The sequence below is a fragment of the Brachyistius frenatus genome, unplaced genomic scaffold (assembly GCF_029030835.1).
Source record: "Brachyistius frenatus isolate BFR_SWC_R1_liver_20210118 unplaced genomic scaffold, ASM2903083v1 Contig_206, whole genome shotgun sequence".
In the NCBI taxonomy this organism is placed as follows: Eukaryota; Metazoa; Chordata; class Actinopteri; family Embiotocidae; genus Brachyistius; species Brachyistius frenatus.
In genome coordinates, this window is record NW_027210805.1 from 75,927 (window position 1) to 99,605 (window position 23,679).

At 46.0% G+C, this 23,679-nt stretch overlaps 1 protein-coding gene across 2 annotated transcripts in view; it reads right to left on the reverse strand.

The window, feature by feature from the left end:
- LOC138633085 (sodium/potassium/calcium exchanger 3-like) overlaps positions 1-21,773 on the reverse strand; it is a 51,282-nt gene extending 29,509 nt beyond the window's left edge. For both annotated transcript variants that reach the window (XM_069719107.1, XM_069719108.1), the window contains exons 1-2: positions 21,535-21,773; positions 17,256-17,387 (exon numbers count right to left, since the gene is read on the reverse strand). In XM_069719107.1, the coding sequence (XP_069575208.1) occupies positions 17,256-17,387; positions 21,535-21,730 (328 nt within the window). In that variant the 5' untranslated portion in view covers positions 21,731-21,773. The remainder of the gene's footprint in view (positions 1-17,255; positions 17,388-21,534) is intronic.
- Positions 21,774-23,679: the final 1,906 nt, after the last annotated feature.

Sequence of the window (23,679 nt, forward strand, 5' to 3'; positions counted from 1 at the left end):
GATTTGTCGCTTCTCCTTTTGCTTCCCGTCTCACTGCCCCTCAAAACTCTCGCTTGCACTCTCTAACTTTTCCTTCGTCTCGCGCCGGCCGCGAAGACGGTCTCCTGTTTAAACCGCCTCTCACGAAATCGGTCAGCAGAGACCCTTGAAATGTTTCAGAAAGTCTACGGCGATGAAGCGACGAGCCGGGCGAGGTTGTTCCGGGTGACGTTCGCGTTTCAAGAGGGGGCGGAGCTTCACCGTCCGAGACCGAAGAAGACGCGTCAGGTTCAGGAGACGCCAGATGGGTTTTCTTTGACGTTGGCGATGGTTGTGCAACCGTGAATTCGTTCCCCAGAGTCAGACTGTCAACACCGAGTTCTACTGGGACCTTCTGAGGAGTCTGAAGGAAAACATTCGCTGCAAACCACCTGAACTGTGGCGCCATGGCAACAGAGTTCTCCAACATGACAACACACCCGCTCACAGCAATTTTATCGCCCACAACAACACAATCGTAGTTCCCCACGCCCCCTATTCACACTACTACTTTCGATTCCCCAATAATTTGTCCCAAACTTTGACGAGCGCTCTGTGCCCGAAGCGTGGCTATCTCGCGTTTTGCTGTAGCGGGCCAGCGTGTCTATTTCACGTTTTGGCGCGATACCGGGTTGGATCGTCAAAGACTCTTACATCCCACACGTTTCTTTTTTTTTTTTTTTTTTTTTTTTTCACATGGCCACAAAATCTCGCGTTCGTTCATCGAGATCGACTTCCTCCTGATTGAAATGAGGTGCGTGAGGTCGTCACACCTCCACGTATGTGGACGACGGTGTGTTCATTAAAAGGGAAAGCAGCGCAGAGGAGGTGAAGTGAGAGCTGGTGCACATGCACACGGCTGGTGTGTTGGCCTGAAACACATCTACTGTACAACTCCCAGAGGAGGCCCACTCTCAACGTCTTTACCTAACCCCTCCTCGCCCCCCCCCCCCCACTCCCTCCACATCTTTCATGTTTATTTATAACCAGCACGGAGCTGGGGTTGAAAAGGTGGAGTAATGCTCCAGAGTCTTTGGGGAATTCCAGCAATCTCTGCTTTTGAGATATAAAATATACAAGCAGGAAGCCCCCCCCCCCACCCTCTCCACCCGCCCACCCACCCCCCACTCCCACCCCTTGTCCCAGCTATAATCAGCTACAACCCACCACCACTCTTACTCTTCTCCTGCAGGAAGGCTAAAACTACTGGCCGCTTTAAGTCGCACACCAGCGCTAATCACGAGTAATAACTGCATCCTCACATTCATATCAGGCTTAACGAGGTCGAAGCGCGGCGCAGGCCCCCCGTTCAATGAAGCCGTCAAAACAAGCGGACGCTAAAGAAAGCGACGCAGAGTGTTGTCGCGGCGGCTACATTGGAGGTTAATGGCGTCATTACGTGGGGAAAAATTGCATTGATAAGCCCAGTTTGTCACTGTGAATTATTCAGAGGGTCGTAAGTGGCTCGTCCTGTCAGCCGAAACCCACCTCGGCGTGAATGTGATAAAAGGCGGAAGAGGTTTTTACGTCAAATTTCTACTCCTGTCCTCCGTGCCGTGTTTTTTTGTTGTTGTATAAAGTCACCTCTCCCCCAAGCCGAGTAAGAGCCCGGGAGTCTTACGTAACGCAGGGTAAGGCTCTGTGTGATGGGGGAATGGAGGGGAGTATGGAGGAGGGTGTGTGGGAGGAGTGGGGGGGGGGGAGAGGGAGAGGAGTGGGGGTGGGGGGGGGTTGAGGGCACTTTGGGATATTTGTGTGTGAGACAGAGCAAAAGTGAAAGACACGCAGTCAGGAAACGCGAGAGTGTGTGTGTGTGTGTGTGTGTGTGTGTGTGTGTGTGTGTGTGTGTGTGTGTGTGTGTGTGTGTGTGTGTGTGTGTGTGTGTGTGTGCATGCGTGCAAAAATTTTTCTGCCCTTCTTACTGATGACATAATACTTTCAGGCTGTTGTCATGGAAACGAGCAGGCACCTCTGGCTGGATTTGGCATTGGGGTGGGAGGAAGATGGCAAGGGGAGGGGGTTGTCTAACTGCGTTTAGATATTTGGATGACAGGCTGCTATTTGGATTGCACTGTGTGTGTGTGTGTGTGTGTGTGTGTGTGTGTGTGTGTGTGTGTGTGTGTGTGTGTGTGTGTGTGTGTGTGTGTGTGTGTGTGTGCGTGTGCGTGTGCGTGTGCAAACGCTGTTTTGCTCTTCTGATGACTAAGCATATTATATTACAGTTTGGTAGAGACCAGACTCGACCTCTGGAGTAAAGGCTGAAGAGAGGATTTGACTGTGTGTGTGAGAGTCACAGAGGGAGGCGGAGCAGCACAAACATACACTGTAACGTAAAGATGGCCGACGCGTCACATCTTCCTCCCACTGCGCAAAAAGCGAAGACAAAATATCGCGGCGTTGTCCTTGTGCTTGTCATTTGCACCCAAAATCCGCGCAGTAGTGATCGCGGGGCGGGGAAATCACAGACTGTATATAAAAGTGTTCGTAGCGTCCGAGTCTGAAAAATTAGACAGATGCAGAAGTGTCTTAAACTGCAATACCACCGAGTGCCACTAGAGGTCAGCTCAAAAAAAAAAAAACTCCATTCAACTTCTCATGAAATACAGAGTCAATACATTGTTTTCACGAGATATTTCCGTGTTGTTCGCTAAAGGCCCTCCTTCTTATTAGTTTTCTGGTGGTCCATCTGAAAATAATCCCTCATTCATTAGAAAATAAACCTCAAAAAACGGTGTTTTTTTTTGGGTGGCGTGTCTGTTTGATTGACAGGCCTGTGGTCCAGTCAGGTTACAGCCATCGGTGGGGCGGGACGTAGTATCGTCGGGTTTCCAATCTAAATCGATTTAGATACACCGCTCGCTCGTCCCAGTTTATCCAAATATTGACCGGCTCCAAACCGCTCCGTAGTAGAAAGATGGCGCAACGATGACAGCATTCATTTCCAAAATATTTTGGCTTCAGTTTTGCTGTGCTGAGATGTCATCCATCTTAGTGTACAGTCTAAGAGCTATGATTTATAATATATTTTATACTTTAGTTTGTGTCCTTTTAAGACTCTTAATTAATTATAGCCTTGGCTTATTAGTTCAGAAATCAGACAAATTATTTGCCTTCAGATATTCTCTTCAGTTTGTAAACAACAACAATAACTGATTCGGATTCAGACTGCGGATAAATTACCGCCGCTTTCAGCCGTTCGTGTTGTTTAAGTGGAAAAAGTGACCGTCTGAACCAAAACACGACGCCAACGCTTTGTGGCATTTCACTGCACACGTAAAAACTTCACCGCACTTGAATAAAAGATTGTGAAAGAAGTTATTAATGTTCCTGAAAAAAAAAAAAAAGACCTGCGTGTTTGATCAAACAATAAATTAGTCACCGTTATCCGACTGTGATAAAAAAAAATGTTCCATCATAAAACCTTCACAGGGTTAAACGAGAGGACGGTTTGATGTTGCGAAATGCCACAGCTGATCTCCATTAGCAGATCCGAGGTGGTGAATAATAAATTCAAAATATGCCATTAATGAATTCCCCGCTAACTCGCAGCACAAAGAGGTGTGAAACATCTCCCTCTGCTCGGGCTCATCAGACTACTTTTTAACTGGAAGCCGTCCAGTCTGTTACGAACGCAACGATTCTGAGGCTCACATTTTTGGTTAATTATGCACAGAGGGAAATGTGTTTTTTTTTTTAATTATTATTATTATGTGTGTGTGTGTGTTGTCGCTGTTTTCTATTGATGTGAAACAATAGAGAAAAAAAAAATCTCCTTAAGTGGCTGATTTGAAAGAAGAGCAGTGCGATCTGTATTAAAGCTATAAACTCCAGATACACTTGATCAGCTTCATCTTGTTTTTTTGTTTTTTTTTGCTCTTCATCCCGCTGCTGTCTTTGGAGGACGCGTTTAATCAGCCTCTAAATCTCTAGATAACAGAGAAAAAAAATTTAAATATGCCACAGCTGGCATGTACACTTATTTTGTATCCAGTCAAAGGGAATAAGTCCGCTGAAGCGTGGCGCAATCGCCCTGAAAAAAAATTAAAAAAAAAAATCTGACTTTCCTCCTCATTTCGAAAAAAAAAACAGACTAATATTGACTTTCTTGAAGCTGCGAGACGTACTGAGGCTCAACGGGCAGCAGTTTGTAGTTTTAAATGCAGCTCGGGACAATTAAAAAGACGACGGATCTTGTCTGTAGGCTCATCATTAAAACACAGAACTGCTCCTTTAATCTGTGCGTCTTTGAAGCCACATAAAAAAAAAAAAAAAAAAAGGACAAATTATAATAAATAGATGCCTTAAAATAGTTGCCGGACTTTGGCCCCATGCACCATATGGCTAGAAGCAAAGCATTCTGGGAGACTGACCAGGCGGAGAGGGTGATTTCATGTAAAGCATAACACTGACACACACACACACACACACACACACACACACACACACACACACACACAGGATGAGGATGAGGAGTTTTTAGATGTCACGTGGCGCGGCGGCGGCTGCCCCCGCCTCCCCCGTCAACTGGGAGCCGTCGACGCTTGAACGGCGCCGGGACGACGAAGCGGCGAGGACGGCGAAAACAAAACAAATAAAAAAATAAAAAAAATAAAAAACAGAGGGACGACGGCACTCAGCATAACAAAAATAAATAAATAAACAATGATTAAAGTTGCATTTCCCACCCTTGGGGATGTGTACAAGCTCATCCCCCGTGTACATCCCGTGCATATTTCCGAGCGCACGTGGAAGGCTGGGGGCCTGTTCTGCACATGCTCAGTGGGCGATGATGATGCGGCCTGACACATCGCATGTCGTGAGCGTAGTTACCGTGCTGAGTAATGTGTGACATTTAAGGACTCCCGCTTTTTTGTCCTTCCTTGCACGGTTTGAAGCACGCACACACCGCCGCCTGAACTAACATCTCTACACACACACACACACACACAGACACACACGCACACATATATATACACATATATATCATGAATCCCTGCTCCATTTAGCTGAACAGACATACTTTCTGCATGGTTTGAGTGTGACACATCGCTCACCAGTTCATGACTCTGTATTGGCTCTCATACATTTATACTCGTTTTTTTTTTTTTCCTCTGTCTTTGCATTTCTCGGCGGAAGTACAGTCAACTCAGCGCCGCACTGTCTCACTGCTGCAACAGTAATCACATGCATGATCTGCGTATGAACACCTGCGTAAGAATAGACTCGTTATTAATGGATGCAAAGCTCGCTGGAGGTCGTAGAGGACGGACGGGTGAAAAATCTGCGTGGGAATAACGCAGGTCGGACATCACCGCGTGAAACAAGCGGCTCCGAGTCGCGTGCTAAGAGGACGATTCGGACTTATTTCAGTCTGGAGTATTTTTCCATTAGGGGCTATTGTGTCTCTGCGGGTCGGGCTAACTTTGCCTCTCTATTGTGGAGTTTCAGGGAAACGAGGGAGTCGCACAGAAAAGCTCGACCTCCCCCTGCGGCTTTCAAACTAATTTCTACATGAATCATTTCACATTTACCGAAAAATCGGATGTTTCTCTGTTCAGCGGTCATAAAAACGAGCGGAGACGACACTTGCCAATAGTTACTGATGAAGGTTATTGCTTCCTCCTGCTGAGTGTGCATCAGCTCATCGATCACCCCCTCATGTTTAAAACCTACCTACCTATAGTAGAGGAACTCCTCTCCGCCAACGTCAGAGGGACAGATTAAGTTTTTTTCTGAGTATACAACAGGGAGGTTAAGGATCCGATGTGTAACGAGCAGCGGTGCCGCGTCAGTCGGAAAGACAACATCCTCTATTTCACAAAGCGAGGAAACCGTTTCAAACTGTCATTAACGGACTACGCTGCCAAGGAGATGAGAAGCATCACGGTCTCTCTGATTCAGCCGGTATCAAACGCATCACAATGTACGGAATAATTCATCAGAGCAGCACATTAGGAGGTCAAGAGGGGGAAAAAAAACATCAGAGGTTTTTACAAAGTACAAAAAAAAAAAAAAAAAGCCTGCAGTCACAATCAGGTGCTGATATGTGAAAAAAAAAAAAAAAAAAAACTCTTCCAGATCTCTAATTAACTTTGCAAGCACAGTTATTATTACTGATAAAAAAAAATATTCAAAAACGAGGGCAAACACAAATGAAAAAAAGGGGTTGGGATTACAGGAATGTCCTAGAATTATTATAGAATTGGTTTATATACATGTAATTGGTGAACATGCCTCGTGCACTTTTAACGGGACTGACTGCAGTCACACATGAATGCATCTCAACACCGCCCCTAATACCAGCCTAAATAGGTTGCATTACATTAGATTAATTTTAAATATTTTATCGCCCCGTATGGGATAAGAAGACAACTCTGCGACTCCAGCTGCACAGCACATGATTACGTAAATCTACATTATTTATGTACACAGGAATGTACTGTTTAATTAGCTGGTGGTTTTAAGGTGGGTTATCGTCATCCTGCTGCAGCGGAGTGCAGGTACACTCGGGGCACATCCAGACGGGAAAAAGAAAGAAGATAAAAGATGAAACAGATGAACACAAGATGATGCCGTCATCCTAAAAGAAGTCACGCCACGTTCATAAATGGGGAGCCACTCGAAGGAAATTGTTACTTTTTCATGTCAATAAGAAAATGCTCTAAATGTTATACTTTGCTCTTATAGCAGGTGTTTCCGCCTGTTTGAACAATATGCAGTGCTTCCTATCCTCAGACCTTCAGCCGCTCAGGTATACTGATGGCTGCCAAAGTATATTTGGTGAGCCATTTCGGTATTTATTTATTTATTTTCCTGTTATTTTCTATTTCCAGCCTGTGTCTGGGCTGCAGCACAGGTTAAGCTCCGCCCTGAAGTGACACACACAGAGATCAGAGGACAGAAACGCAGCAGAGACTCTCACACTGAGCTGGAAAACAAACGGCTGCTCACGAATTAGGTAAATATCATGAATACAATATTTTCAGCTGAACTGCACCAGCGGTGGGCGGAGCTATAATGAGGAGTTTGGCTGAATGCTGCGACTTTTCAAAATAAAAAGACCTCCAGTTTCACACAGGCTCCAGCTACATACTAAGTTTTGACTTCGATATGAGTTTCTCTCAAGATGGATCTTCTTAGTTAAATCCTATATTAGATGGCTTTGTTTGATGCGTTTCAAAACCAGTTTGGCCCCTTAATTGAAAACATAAAGAAATGCACACAGAAAAAAGCACGAACACGCTGTTGAAGTTAAGCTCTTGCGATACAGAATGTGTGTTGAGTACCATTTTGCTTTTGTTCACATAAAAGAAGCGTATTCAGCTGGTTTGGGTGGAGCTCAACTATGTGAATAAATGTTACTAAACATGAGTAGCTCCTGGACGCTTTCATTCAAGTATCTGCCATCTGCCATTTGGGCAACAAATAGTCTCCCTTAATTTTTCATTTGTTCCACAAGTTTTTAAACAAAAAGTGCCCATAAATCATGTCCAGCTGGTGTGGCTTTACTTTCATCAATCTCTGGTGCAAAGTGTGCGAAAGTGTGTACTCGTGCGTCGATTGTGTGTAGGAGTGCGATGATGTGATGGAATTAAGAGATTAAGAGAATTATATTGTCATATGAACAGTATAAAAAAAAAAAGGGAATTACACTGTACAATGAAATATGTACTTTGCTTGTCCTCCCTAACCTAAACAAGAAGACATATATGAATATTTACAAATATAAACAAAATAAAAACAAATAAATTAAATAGAATACAAATACAAGCAATGCAAGAAATAATAATAATAATAATAATAATAAAAAGCAAACCAATTTCATTACAGGGACAAGTTTTTGGGACATCAATGTGTAGTTAGAATAATCATCGACTGGAAGTCAGTTGTTTGGTTTCTGGTTGAAGTTTCTAAATTAACTACATGCGCCTCCACCTTCGGCGTCATCGAGATCAATCAGCGCGTCAAAAAACCCAAAAAAAGAACACAAATAAAACCCCTCAAGTTCAGGCACAACCCTGAAGCCTTTCAGTGTAACCACGGTGACTCACTGGTAAAGCGGTGCGCGTCGCCGTGGCAACAGATGCTGCGCAGCTCGCTCCTGCACCGGTTTAGGTCTCAGTCTATTGAAGCGGTGCACGAAGCTCACCTCCTCGTGACTCATCTCTCGACTCCTGTATTCAGATCGGATGAATGAGAGAAGTGATTTCAAAACGGCATCGACCGGCATCACGAGCGTCTGAAGGGCAGCGCCCCCCCCCCCCCCCCCCCTTTCCTCTCCCCACCCTGATGATGCATTATAGAAGCGGTGCGTGTTTGTAGAGTTTTGCGCAGCACGTGTCCTCTCGGGCTGTGAAATTATATTACCTCCAAGAAATCGCAGGTCGCTCACAAAACATTATTCGAATATCAATAATGAAAGAATTTCTGTCCTGCTTCTGACATTTTTCATGTGAGTGACTCGTATCCACATTGCCATTATCTCAGCGGGAAAACCTTTTCACATCTGCACCGTGGTGACACAGTGCTGCATCCGAGGTTTGAGCCTTCACGGCGATTAAAGTTCACATTCACACCGTCTGCAGTTTTCCTTCTGCACCAAACGATGATCACTTTTTCTCTCTCGTGTTTTTAACACATCCTGATTCATTCGAATTTTTTAAGATCACGAATCTTAGTCGTTCAGTTTTTCCTCCAAGCTTTTAGTTCAAGTAATCCTGCCATCAGCTGAGTACACGGGATATATTATGTCCGGTATTCTGCGTCATCGCCGATCTTACATTACGGGAGTGTGACACTATTTCCCATCAGACACCAGCTGTTTTCCAAACAATGAAAGTCTCTGTTTCACACCGACGTGCAGCCGACTGACATTTGCGAAGCCGATTATTCGAAGGTTTTGACAGTCATCGGAGCTCTGACGGGCGACACGCCTCTCTCGCCCTGACCTGACGTACTATTTTACACGTTTCTTTGCCAGCAGTCTTCTCCCGTTTTTCCTTTGCCAGTGTATTGCTGCATTTTATGGGCACGGTACCGCCACTAATTATCAAAAAAGTAGACTACAAAGAAACCATCGGCAGGACTGTGTCACCTCACGAGATAAAAAAAAAACAACCAACAAAAAATAACTCCGCCTCCTCTCACCATCAAAACAAACCGCATGCCACAACAGGAAACACAGGAATAGGAATGAGGAATATGTTAAATGAGTTTTCTACACGCTTCCAGGTGTAAGAGACAGTAGGCCCATGTGTTGCATTAATATATATTAAACAGCATATCTTATTTTGACAGCAGATGTAGCCTTTGTTTTCTATATTACAGTCACAGACCGACTGTTCTGTAAAGCTACGTCACTTTTTGTAGTTAAAAAAGGTTCGAACTAAAATATCTCTGCGATGTGCATCGTGCCTATGAAGTAAGAAAGTGATTACATATTACTCTTTAGTAGTTGTTTACAAAAGAACCGCAATTTTGTTCTAAGTCCCGCGATTTTGCCGCAAAAACTCACTTCATCCCAATTTTTTGAGAAAATCGGCAGTAAAATTAAACATATTTGATCAGAACAATCACAAAAAAAACTCTGTGAAATCATGGAGGGTCTAAATAACCACTTTCATATATACTTGTATATCTTTCCACAAATGTGGGAGTTAAAACTCCAAACTAATAGAAAATGTTCTTATCGTGACTTCACACAGGAGACTCGAGGGTTTCAGCGAATGTCTTTGTAGCTGCAGAACATTGAACTGTTTCGATCAAATTTCAAGGAAACTTCAATCCAGAGAGGAGACGTTCTCATGTGGACTCCATCTTCAGGAACAAGGCAGACTCTTCCTCCTTGATGTCCGGCCAAATTGAGCAATCAAGCGGGAGGAGCATTTGTTCGGGGACAGAAGAGAAATCCCAGGACCACTCTGACACTTTCTTTTTTTTTTTGAAAATCTGGCAGTAGAGACACGAGTCAGAGCAGAAACTCTCACGTCCGTGTCGAAAAGCAAAAAGTGAGGGAAAGACACAGACGTCACTTCTGACCAAAACAAACCGGAGCTGGCGGCCGCTGTCGCGTGTGGCGGATATATAAATAACCTGCGGTTTTCACTGTAGAGACCGAAAGCTGAAGCTGCTTCACCTGCTTCGTTGGGGAAAATGCATTATGACAATGACCCGAATAAGGCTGCAGGAGGAACGAAGAGAAGGTCGCCCCTGCGACGGCTTAGTGACAAAACCAGGAGCCGAGAAAAAACCCTGCTGAACGTTTTAAATCCTGCCGAACGTTTTAAACCCTGCCGAACGTTTTAAACCGGGCCGAACGTTTTAAACCCTGCCGAACGTTTTAAATCCTGCCGAGCGTTTTAAACCCTGCCGAACGTTTTAAAGCCTGCCGAACGTTTTAAACCCTGCCGAACGTTTTAAAGCCTGCCGAACGTTTTAAACCCGGCCGAACGTTTTAAACCCTGCCGAACGTTTTAAACCGGGCCGAACGTTTTAAACCCTGCCGAACGTTTTAAACCGGGCCGAACGTTTTAAACCCTGCCGAACGTTTTAAACCCTGCCGAGCGTTTTGAACCCGGCCGAACGTTTTGAACCCTGCCGAACGTTTTAAACCCTGCCGAACGTTTTAAACCCGGCCGAACGTTTTGAACCCTGCCGAGCGTTTTGAACCCTGCCGAACGTTTTAAAGCCTGCCGAACGTTTTAAACCTGGCCGAACGTTTTGAACCCTGCCAAACGTTTTAAACCCGGCCGAACGTTTTAAACCCTGCCGAACGTTTTGAACCCTGCCAAACGTTTTAAACCCTGCCAAACGTTTTAAACCTGGCCGAACGTTTTGAACCCTGCCGAACGTTTTAAACCCGGCCGAACATTTTAAACCCTGCCGAACGTTTTAAACCCGGCCAAACGTTTTAAACCCGGCCGAACGTTTTGAACCCTGCCAAACGTTTTAAACCCGGCCGTTCACAGACACTCGGCGTCCGGCTGAAACAAACGCACCCGGGTCTGCCACAACCTGAGATCTGCAGCCGCCGCTGGAGGTGCCGCTGATGCTCGATGCCTCATTTAAATGCATTTTCAGACTGTCATTTCATATTGAATTAACCAAATTGATTTTTAAATCTTAATGTTTCTTTCTCACTCAGGTCTCTCGACCAACAGTTATTAGTGGTTCCTTGATCAAAAATGACGACCCGGGCCGAACGGGCCTTCGCTGTTGCAGCTCTGGAACAACCGTCACCTCCCCTTCACCAATGTTTAAAAGCCGTTTAAAAACCTATTTATTGTCACTGGGCTATCCGCTCAGACCACAACTTGGTACTTTTGTGTCACTCATGTTAGCTTGTCTTGATTTTGATGTTACTTGTTGTTATCGATCAAGTCTGTTCGAGTGCATGACTGTTTGTCGATGTGCAGCCCTTTGGGCAACCTTTGTTGTGTTTTAAATGTGCGATACAAATGAATTTTGACTTGACTCGTGAGTAAGTATTCAAAATTGCGTCTCTCGATCAAGCCGAGTTCAACACGTTCTGCTCCATGAACATTTTACCACAGACCTGAAACTTGAGCAGAGAAAACATCAGATTTTTGGGGGTTTTTTTTTTTTTTTTAAAGAAGTCGTAGAAATTCGTAGTGCTGAACCTTGTTGCCATGGCGCCACGGTTCGGTACTGCAGCAAACGTTTTCCCCTCAGACGTCTCAGTACGTTCACGGTAGATGTGAACGGTGTTGACAGTCTGACAACCTGCTCATTTTGGTAAAAGCAGCTAAACTCAAATTAAAAAAACAGCGAACAAAGCTAACAAATAGCTGATTCAGCAAAAAAAACAAAAAACATCTAAACTCACGTTACTAAAGAACGAATTTTGCTACAAAAAAACCTCAAGTTAAACAAAAAGCTAACATTTGAAGCATGTTTTACTACTTTCCGACTTAAACGTTGCACCAATAAACTGTCAAAAGAAAAGTCTGCAACATTATCCGACAAACCAGAAAGAGGAACTTTCTTGTTAACACAAACTAATTGGGTTTTTTTTGTGGGTTGTTTCCAAACCAGTCAACAGACGAAACTTTACAGCTTCTGGTAAATCAGCCGTCCGTCCATCAGTTACGTTTAATGTCATTATCACACGGCGTCTCTCACTCTGATGAGGACAATGAATTCAGTTTCGCTGTTAACGAGCTCGTGTCTTTTGGTAGATCTCAAACGGTCTGGTCTATAATTTGCGGAGCTGTCAATCATCGCCGAAGCCTCCCGGTTTCTCGGCGTCGCCGCCGTGCGAAGAGCTAATCCTCAGGATGAATGAAATATTTTTTATCCATGAAGCACATCAAACACCTTTTTAAAAACACACCGGCTTTGTCATGCAAAACAGAACGCGTTGAATTTTTTTTTTTTCCACATCTGCAGTCATGTACCGCCATTAAACTCAAATATTAAAGGAATTTTAAAAATGAGTGGTTTTTTTTTTTTTTTTTTTAAATCATTCCGAGATACGAGCATGTCGACTGAAACCAAACAACACACGAGACAATTAAGCATTCGCGTAATTAAAATCAACATCACGACTTCTAACTTCCTGTCGGCTCTTTATTATCTAATAGGGAATATAAAATGACAAATATAAACAACTGAGGGCGACACAAACAGCCGGTTTTATCTTCCGTTCGCGAGTCGCGCGTGCTCTAACTCCAGAAAAAAAACCAAAAAAAAAGCGTCAGTAAAAGGAAGATGTTCGTGGCTCTCAGGAAAAACGGCCTCGACGTCGCTCACGGTCACACCGGCGGGATGAATCTTTGAAAGGTGTGTCGAGACACTTTTTGTTGTTGTTGTTGTTGTTGTTGTTGTTTTTTTGCTGCTGGCAAACAACCTGACCTCTATAATTCAGCAGGAGGAACTGGGAAGCATTTCCTCCGCGTGAGTGGGAGGAAGAAGAAGAAGAAGAAGAAGAAGAAGAAGAAGAAGAAGAAGAAGAAGAAGAAGAAGAAGAAGAAGAAGAAGAAGAAGACAATCGACGAGACGGGAAAATAAATAAATAAATAAAGGAAAACGGCAGCGGGAGACAAATGAAACATCATGTCGGAGAGATGTTTGTGGGAACGGGAGAGCGAGGGAGGAGCGGCGGGAGCTGATGCCGAGGAGACTCTCTCCGGCTCCACTCGGCTAATTGCCGTGATGGATTGATCGTGCCGTATTCCCCCCGAGACTCGCAGCTCTCCGGCTCGCGCAGCAACAACAACAACAACAACAACACGGCACGACTTCTGCGCGTCGCGTCGGGGCGGTCACGAGCGAACTTCGCCGCCGTGCGCAGCGGCTGTTGATCCGGTGTTTTCGGGAGGCGGCGGCGGCCCACTGGCGGCTAATGATGTAAATGTTAGTGCGGAGGAATTGATTTCTCCGAGGAAATCATCGCGGGGACGCGCTCGCTGGGTCAGTCCTGCGTTTGATTAGTGGAGGGGCTCCTGTCGAAAGGCTTTGCATCATTTTTAGTTTATTCATTTTTTTTTCTTCCGGGTTTGATTTATTTATTAGCTGTGTCAACGCCGATGCTCGCTTGCCCGCTTACTTTACCGGCCCCTCTGGGCACGTGGGCGGGCGGGGTCTGGGGGGTCTGGGGGGGGGGGGGCGGCAGAGCGAGGCTGCACCACGTGAAGCGAGGCAGGCATGAGACCAAACCTATAAACACATGTACGCTGAGCCAACCAGGGCGCGCATGCACACACACACACACACACACACACACACACACACACACACACACACACACACACACACACACACACACACACACACACACACACACACACTCTCTCTCTCTCTCCTGCTCGCTGCACAAACCAGGGGCCAGCTTTCTTGCATTAATCAATACTACTCTTCACGGCTGAGGCGCACGCACACACACACACACACACACACACACACACACACACACACACGCACACGCACGCGCGCGCATGCTCGCACACACATCGCATTCCTCACAGGGAAGCCCTGATTAAGTCATCGCAGCCTCCTTTCCTAAAATGGAGTGTTGCGTCGAAGCCGAGCCGAGCGGAGAGGATGTTTAATAACGGAGGAGGACAGCCTCCGGGGAAAGACCCCTGGGGAGAGCAGTCACGTGCACGAGGGGGGGGGAGGTAGAGGGGGGGGGTCCCGAACTATCAGTCTAATCACACAGCGTTACATTACATTAACACCTGTGTTTGCAAATGTGTTGCACACCTAAAGGAGAGATACGGCGATGTGCTGCAGGAAACTGAAAGGGAGAGAGAAGTGTGTGTGTGTGTGCGTGTGTGTGTGTGTGTGTGTGTGTGTGTGTGTGTGTGTGTGTGTGTGCGTGCGTGCGTGTGTGTGTGTGTGTGTTGAAAAGTTCATCTCATCTCATCAGATTTGCTGCAGATGAAAACGACAGTCTGACTAATCTCCCCGTTGCTCACACATCTTCAAGAAGTAATGGATTTTTCTTCCTATTTTTTTTTTCCTCGCCAGAAGTGCGAGGCAGCGTCAAAGTAAAACGCAGCGTCGGACGGTGGATCCGGGCAGCGAGAGCCCTCAAAATGATCAACTCTTTGTTTGTTCGGTGGCCGAGTGATAAAAGGAAGTTCAAGAGGAGGGAGAGCGACGGCTCCGTGTTTCGCCTCCTCGTCGACACGCGGTCACGAATCTTCGCTTGGGTTTTTTTTGTTGTTGTTGTTGTTGAAACGAACGGAGAGAGAAATAATCACCGAAGCCACAAACCATCCCGAAAGCAGACGAAGACGCCGACGACGCCGACGCCCGTGACCCCCCCTCCCCCCTCCCCATCTTCGACTGGCGAATGGCGGGAGGGGCGAAGTGTACGAAATCAACAGCAGCGGCGGGGTCGTCACAATTAAAATCAGGGAGACGTGATGGCGACTGCGGTTTCATGTGAGACGTTTCTCTCTCTCTCTCTCTCTCTCTCTCTCCCCATCGTCCCTCGAGCGGGTTTTTTTTTTTTTTTTGATCAGCGGGCCTCTAATTTCAGGCAACAATCATATCAGAGCCTCCGCCGCGACGCATCCTCCTCACGTCGGGACCCTTCGTCATCAGCCCGCCTCGTACTCGACTCTGTGTGGCTCACAAGCACACACACACACACGCACACGCACACGCACACACACACACACGCACACACACACACAACCCGTTGTGTGCACGAGTACAAGCTCGGGCTGTCGGGAAAATTGAGATGACGATTAACCGTCATCCAAATAATCCAAAACGATATTTCTCATTGTGTGCCACTAATATTAGAATAACCCAGATCATAGTTGAAGAACGAAGCTCGTGGAGATTAAGAGGAATTCATTTCCGTTTGCCCTTTAGGCTGTGAAAACAAACATTTCGTAAATAACGACTTAAATATACAAAGAAATTACTGATACTGACAGGTACCCATAATCAGATCAAACGCTGTACACCACGGGGGGGGGGGGGGGGGCGCTAACTCTCCACACATCTGATATTAAACCGCAGACGAAGAAGGAGGCGGGGCGACGAGACGATGTCATTAAAAGAGCGACGCCAGGCCTGTCAATCAAAATGAAAAATATTCCCGAATGATTCAACATTGGCTGGATGACAACAGTGAAAGTCTTGAAACGTTTTATACAACAGCAGAGCTGCTGACTTGTTTATTTCCATGCATGTCTTCTGTTTCGTACCAGAAGAAAAGCTGGCGCCTTCATTTCCCACAATGCAACCCGACCACCAACAGTTCAGTTTAAAAACTGAAATATGTAATGCTGGTTTTTGACTCCGCATCCGTGAGACAGTTTTTTTTTTTAATTAATTTTTTTATTTTCAAGTTTCAACTTGAAGACATTCCTCACACGTCTCAAAGCTTCATGCAGATTTTGCAGCAGCGCTCGTCCAGACTGGTAAAATGAACATCGACAGCCCGACTGGACGCAAACTGCAGTCTCGCGTGTCCACCTTTACCTTCCGTCTTTCTTTCTTTTTTTGTTTTACATTTCTGATTTCTTTCGCATTTTCTGGAACGAATTTTTTTTTTTTTTTCCCGATCTTTCCCCCACCACCCTCCAAACACAACGGACAAACATGTGCTTCCACTTCCTTCACTTTCCCACATCAAAACCAATTCTTTCCCTTCAAAAAGGTCAGATGAAGGATGACTCACCGCCTTCATCCTCCCCCTCCCTCTCCCCTCCCCCTCCCCCGCCTCCACCGCCCCAGAAGAGTACGTCTCAGGAGCAGAAATCACCTGCGCGGGGGCCGAGACTTTCAGAAAATGGAGGTTATTTAAAAAAAAAAAAAAAAACTCAGGAGGATGGCGGGGGCCGAAGCCACCGGGGCGGGTGCTTTTTAATTTTAGCAGCGAGAGGAGGGAAAGAGCAGCTACTTTATAATAAGCAGGAGAGGAGAATGAGTCGAACTTTGACCTTGGCTCCCTTTATAGATGACAGCGGCGACCTTGGGAGGGTGAGATGAGAGATTGATGACGGTCATTTTGCCTAATGAGCTCACGAGAGGGCCGCCGCTCCCTCCGAGGAGGGGGGGGGGGGGAGTTGGGTGGGAGGGGAGGGGGGGGGGAGTGAGAAACGAAGCTGAGTGTTTTCTAAATTTGAAAGTTAGTTGCAAGGTGTTGGATTTCAATCCCTCTCGCCGGCGCTGGCTGACTTCAAACTTTACAAACAAAGCATCCTCACACGCCATCCGCGAGCGCCTCAAACGAGAAGTTGCTCGTTGATGATGGGATAAAAAGGTCACCATGGAAACAGGGATTTTTTTTTTTTTTTTTTTTTTTTTTTTATGAGATGTGGCCACCATTGAGGGGAGCAGCCGAAGAGAGAATTCAGTGCGAGACGGTGGAGGGAACGCTGAGAAGTGGAAAAGAGTGAGAATTAAAAACCTGCAGGATCCTAAAAAAAGATATGACGGAGACGGGAGAGTGAAAACCGCTGAGGCAGCCAGAATATGTCACCGCCTGCTGTAACTAGTGCTCATGGGAAATCATCTGACCTCACAATCTGGGTTACCCCACGTTAAGAGGAGAAAACTGTGGGAGGGGTTGGGGTGGTGGTGGTGGTGGTGTGTGGGGGGGGGGGGGGGGGGGTTAGAACGACAGAACATGTGGGGTGAAGATGATTTGTTTCCCACTTTCGCCTCTCTTTTTTTTTTATGAGGGAGGGAGGAGGGGAGGGAGGGGAGGAGGGGGGGCACTTGGGTGTCCTCTTTCTTTCATCCTGTCTTACCTGGAGCGGTGCAGTTCTTGGATTCTCCGTCACCCTCCAGCTCCTCCAGGCTGCTGTTGTCCATTTCCTGCAGCAGCCTCCTCCCGACCCACCGCTCATCGTGGCCGCCGCCGAGGGTGGAGGCGTCGAAACCTGCAAGACGGGTGTCACAGGAAAAGAAGTACTTTCAAAAGACAATCGAGGTCCGTCGGGGTGCAACGTTTTCATGCGCAAAAATGTGGAGTCCGAAACCTTTTTTTTTTTTTTTTTTTTAAACCAAGCGGGCGCTTATAGACGCTGGAGCGGTACAAAATACCTTGATAGCAAATAAACCGAAAGAAACCAAAGTCGTGGCGTTCATCTGTGTAATTCTCCGAGTTGGAAAATCTTACAAAAATAATAAAGCAGGTTTGACAACATGCTGCCACTTCTGTGAGCCAAACAAACAGAATGAGGAACAACTGTCGAGCCGGACGGCGCCAGCAGAAAGACGGCCCGAAATAAATGTTTTGAGTTCGAGTTGGGCATGTTGTTAGCAGTAGAAATACGCTCGCTGATCAATTTAAGAGCCATTTCCTGCTGTACTCTGATGCAACACACACGCCCGTCCACTAGAGGGAAGCGTGTCAGTTTCGTGTGCAAAAAAAAAACAAAAGAAAACCACGAGGAAACCCACGTGGTTCGGGCTAAAAAAAAACAACAACTCTATAGCAAAAAAAACAAAACACTTCTACAAAACACTTTGTTGCCGCGAGACTGGTGCCCCGCCCCTTTCGGGTGAAAATGAGTGACTTACGCCACCGAGCCCCGCCTCCTGTCCCCTCCTTCCAATGGACTTCGACAGCCGTTCTACGTTGTCTCATTACGCCTTCAAGTGACCTGTCGTTGTTTCAAAGACACGCCTACGTGTATTATCGTGATCGTAACCGTGGGTCACTGCAACAGTTGCATTCGAGTAGTTTGGAAAGATATCGTGCGCCAGACCAAATCCGTTGTTTTTTTTTTGTTTTTTTTGTTGTTGTTGTCATATCCAGATTGCATCGCTCTATTTTTAAAAGTCCGTCCATCTTCTTCCTCTTATCCAGCGTCGGGTCGCGGCGGCAGCAGGTCGAGCAGGTTCGTCCACGTAACCCCTCCAGGCAATTTCTGCCGGCACAGATCGGATTTCTTAAGGCGCGCGACAGGTGACGTCATTTTCAGAGACAGAGTTCAGCAGCATCTACGCTACCACGAGCGGCGCTTTCGTAGGTTGGACATTTTGCCGCCACGGAGGACAAACGAGAACAACAAGTCCGCGAGACAGACGCCCGAACCAGCTGTCTTGCTGGCACTTTGGGAGGAGGCCTCTGGTCCGGGCGAAGTCAGAAGGAACCCGCCGGAACGAGACGATTTAATCAGGAAACGTCTGGCGGCTTGGGGTTAAGGTGAGTTTGTCGCGCTTCAGCGTCGGAAAACCGCGGCGCCAGCATAACTACGCGTACGCCGTTACCACGGCAACCCCTGCAGAAAAGGCCGTCGACGTCCGGACACACCAAATCTGATCCGCCAACTTTGCAAATGAAGATCCGATTTACTTGCAGTCTGGGAAAAATCCACAGGCCTCCGTCGTTTGCCGCCTCAGAGATCTTCAGTCCAGCCGTGATGTGAAAAAGCTTCTCTTTCCTCAGAAAACAATCTCGGGACTTCTGGAGGTTTTTTTTTTGTCCCACCGTTAAAATGCTGCTTCGTCAGCAATGTTCTGATGATCAATAACCGCAGGTTGTCGTACTTGAATGTACCTCTGATGAGTCGATCAAATCCACCTGAACGCTGCTTCAGCGGAAGGAAACAGCTCAAGGAAATCCGACCTTGATTGATCGCCTGGGTAATAAAGCAGAATCTGAAATATTTCTTCTTCATTTTAAGTCTAAAAGTTGTCCTGTTTTTAAATGTTTTCTAAACTTTCTGACAGGTTTACACGAAGATACGACCGCTTTTTTTTTTATTTATTTTTTAAGGTTGTTTTTTTTGGACTTCGCTTTTAACCAGTTTGTTTTGCAGGGTACGTTTGCAGGTAGGAAAAAAAAAAAAAAAAAAGTGCTTGTCGAAGCGATTTGTTGTATTTTTAATGTCCTGGCTCGTCTTCTTTGTCGCATTAAAGTTTGATTCTTTATGTAACGGTGGAGAACAGCTGGGGGAGAGGAGTGCTCAACAGATGTGTCACTTTAGTGTGATCCACCCCCCCCCCCACACACACACACACACACACACACACACCTCCCAATTCATACATTGAAGGGGAATTTCATGATTTTCCAAAACAAAATCCTCTTGGTAGGAGGAGGTGGTGGAGGGGGGGGGGCAACAGCGCACAAAGTGGGGCTCCCAACTGTGGCTACATCTGCACATTCTTCGAAGAAAAGCAGCAACACCAATGAATTCATTTCATACTTCACAGAGCCCAGCAGGAGCGAGCCGGCCTTTCCACCCTGCCAACCACAAGTCTGGCCTGAGAGAGGGGATTCAAACAGAATTAAAAAAAAAAAAGAGCCCAAGTTATTCAACAGTCCTCGAGGGGGGGGGGGGGGCACGGCTGAACTTCTCACCTAGCCTCACCTCCACCGCACCGCAGCGGTGTGAGGATGTCTTTTTTTGCGTGCCAGCGCAATGCTGCCCCCCCCCCTCTCTCCCCCCCACCCCTCCCCCCTCACATATCTTTTCGCTATCTTGCACACGGAGCGAGGAAGAGGAGTGTGGGAATGATTAATGTGCCACTGTGAGGAGGCGGTGAGCGCGCCCCGCTTCCCACATCCACAAAACATCAAGCTCAATTTATAGCAGAACTTAATTAAGGCAAATCATAAATAATCAACTTTAATTGATATTCCAGCAAGCTGATTAAGAGTTAACAAGCACACAATGGGGACAAGGGAAGGGAAGGGGGGGGGGGTGCATTAAGTGTTTCGTCGTCTCTGATTTATTTTTTATTTTTTTTCGAGCACATGCGGAGAAGCAGCACTGTTGCGTCTCCGCCGTAACCAAGGACACACCGTGGGGAGGAGAGGCGAGGACGAATCTCACTGATGATGCACAAAATCAGTAGTGGATGAATATTCATGCAGGACCTTCTGTCCGTGGAAAGCGATAAATACATCTCACTTTAGCCGGCGCTGACTCAGTAATCAAGTTCAGCCAAAGATGGATTGAAAAAAAAAAAAAAAACGGGAGGAAGATGCAGACGTTGAGTCGAGAGCTGCAGATGTTTGCTGTGGAGGAAGAACTGCAGTTGTTTTATTAGGTGTCAGGGTGACTGCTTGTAAAAAAAAAAAAAAAAAAAAAAAAGGAGTGTGTAACCGCTGACGGTTGTAACCTGGAGAGAGAGGTGCAAGGCCTTTATACCCTGGGGCTCGCTGCCCTGATTTCACCGCCCTGCAGCTGAAACACCTGAACACGCAGGAGCCTCCGCATCCCTCGGCCCTGAATAGTTTCCCAGAGTTAAAGCTCACATGAATTCCCGTTATATGGGCGAGCTGTGTACCTGGATGACAGAAGGCGACGCCTCCTCAGGTCACACTCTCTCCGGCGTGCAAAAAAAGAGCCCGTAAACACACACTTTTTGGTATGTTTTGCTCCTGTTTGGGAGCATTATTCAACTAAAAAATTAAAAAAATAAAAATTAACTGGAGAAAGATTTGGGGAGAATATCAACAGAGAAACACTCAATAGTTTACGGTTATTTCACTGTTTAACTACTATGAATCTACTGTACGTTGCATTTGAGCACTTGATACCTTGCATATTTGCATTTTATGCACGTTTCTCTTCACTTACTGTTTATTTGATTAATATTAGCCTGCTGTTATTACATTTTTAGGATGTTTTCATTTTTTTTTTTAACCTCCTCTTTTCTTGACTGTCTGTATTGTTTAATTGCAATTTGACTTGTGGGAAATCAAGTTCCTGAAAAAGGCTTCTTTTTCTTTTTTTTTTTTTTTTTACAAATATCTTACCACACAGTCCCGTCGGAAATGATTTCACACCTAAACTCCCAAAAGCTGCTCGTTTTTTTTTCTTTTTTTTTTTTTTTTTTTAAAGGGACGTTAACGTGTCTTTGTGAGGACAACACGGCTGCGAGTATGGCGACAAAACGAGGAGAAACGTTAAAGAGGCAAACACGAAAAGCAACGGAACAAACGAGCTGTCTGATAGAGGGGGGTGTGGGGGGGGGGGGTGGAGGCGGCGGGAAGGGGGTAATTCAGCTCCCTTGCACCGGCATCCCGGAGCCGGAGACGCGCGTATAGCTACGGCTTCAATTCCTCACCTGAATTTTCCGCCAAGTAGGAAAAGCCCTTCACGACCAGCAGCAAGCCGCCGAACAAGCAAATCTGGATCAAAACCAACTCCTTTCGCTTTTTCCGCCTCGCTTTGACCTTCTTCTGGTTCGGCATCACTTGCGTCGCTCGATTCCGGAGTCGGATACCCGGCGGAGACATCCCCTCTGCCGCTGCCACATCCATGCGGAGCCCCGAAGGAAGTACCACCCACCCCTCCACACCCCCCCCAAAAACAAAATAATTATAAAAAATAAAAAAATTTAAAAAAAAGATAAAAGAAAAGAACGAGCAAACCTCCTTTAGTTCCCAGGGAATTGACTTGTCTCCCGGGGACGAGTGAAAAAGTACAAAGGGGGGGGGGGGAGACTAACAACAACAACAACAAACAAAAAAAAACAAAAAAAGTTGTAAAATTGGTATCGCTGGGATGCTGCGAGGCAGAAAAAAAAAAAGGGGGCTGAAACGAGCGAGCTTCTTGTTCGGGAGAGCCGGTTTTGTCTTCTTATGTCATGTTAAAATGTGGTTTTGGAAGTAGTAAGGCAGAGCGGGGCTGCACGAGCTCTCCATGGATGCGTCCGTCTGCTTGAGAGAAACACTGAAAGGAGGAGGGGGGTGCGCGAGGTGCAGGGGCGCGCGCGCACACACACGAGGACTACATTGAAAGCCCGGTCCAATAATCTGGATTATTTCATACGGCCCCTTTCATAAATGACCCTCTACATTTGCAGCAACGTGTAAACTTCTGTCCCGATCACGACACATTTTACGCGAGGCTGCTGTACGTACGTATTTTGTATTTTCATTTAAGTCCAAGTTAAAAGGACAATTTGTTTTCTTCATTTGACGCAATTCTGATTATTTGTTGCGTCTCTACGGCCACGCGGTAACTTTTTGCACTTTCCATCTCCACGTCGTAAACGAGCCTAACCGCGGCAACGTGAATTATTTTTTTTAACTGTAGCGTCCGACTGAAAGTAAAGACGGAAATTAGCGGCTGGGATTGGACATTTGGCGACTGACGTTACAAGAATGTAGACTGGATGTAATGATGGACGTGGCGTCTGGATCTGAAAACTTTGGCGAATGCGAAGATGCCATAAAGTGCAATACCAATTGGGGCCACTAGAGGTTGGCTACAAAAAGCCTCCGGGTTCCATAGACTCCCATTCAACCGTTCTCTCATGAAATACGAGGTCAATACTTTTTTTTTTTTCCACAATTTATTATTTATTATGTCATTCACTAAAGTTCCTCCGTTATATTAGCTTTCTGGCAGTCCATCTGAAAATATCGTTAATTAGATATGAGGCTTAAAAAAAAAAAAAAAAGCCTTGATTTTGGGGGGCGTGTCTGTTCTACTGACAGGATTGTGGTGCATTTAGGTGTCCCCCCCCAAAAGTGGGCGGGGCATAGCGTCCTGGGGTTTGAGTCAGATCCAGCTCTTTGAGCGCCGTCGTCAGTCCCATGTTGGCCTTTGCTTCCAGCTGATTTTGGGGAGATGCAAAACACTATCTTCGGGATGGCAGTTTTTCATTAGAAGCTGCAGATTCATCAGATGTCGTTCCACCGCTGGGATTCTTGTCATCCACCAACACACGGGAGATTTTTCCAAGGAGGTTTTTCCCTTCAGTCGGGCGGAGGAGAAGAAAGCGCAGGAACCCCACCGGTTTCCTTAACGAACGTTTGTTTTTCATGACGTCCTGTTTTTTTTTTTGCCTCCGTCCTCTTGAGTCTCGTCTCAAATTAGATTTAGCTCCTCGTCTGCGGACTCCGCTTTCAATAAATATGACCGAACCTCAGAAGTAAATAACCTGCGACCGGGTGATTTTATAGGTCAGCCCCAGAAGTATCCTCGGATCGAGACCCCTAACGCAGTTAATAAAATGTTTGCTTCTGGCAGCAAAATTCTTGTTTTCTAAACAAATGTTTAATATATAGATATCAGTTTTTTGGGGGGGGGGAAAGCTGCAGGGAGCTCAAGCTCAATCAACACAATAATGGGATGTAACACCACAATAAAATAAATCGGAATTATCCTTTAAGAATGACAGTCATTAAAGCCGCATTACTTGATTTTGTTTCGGGCAACTCTGCAACACTGACGCATTATCACCTTGTAAATTGAACGTGTC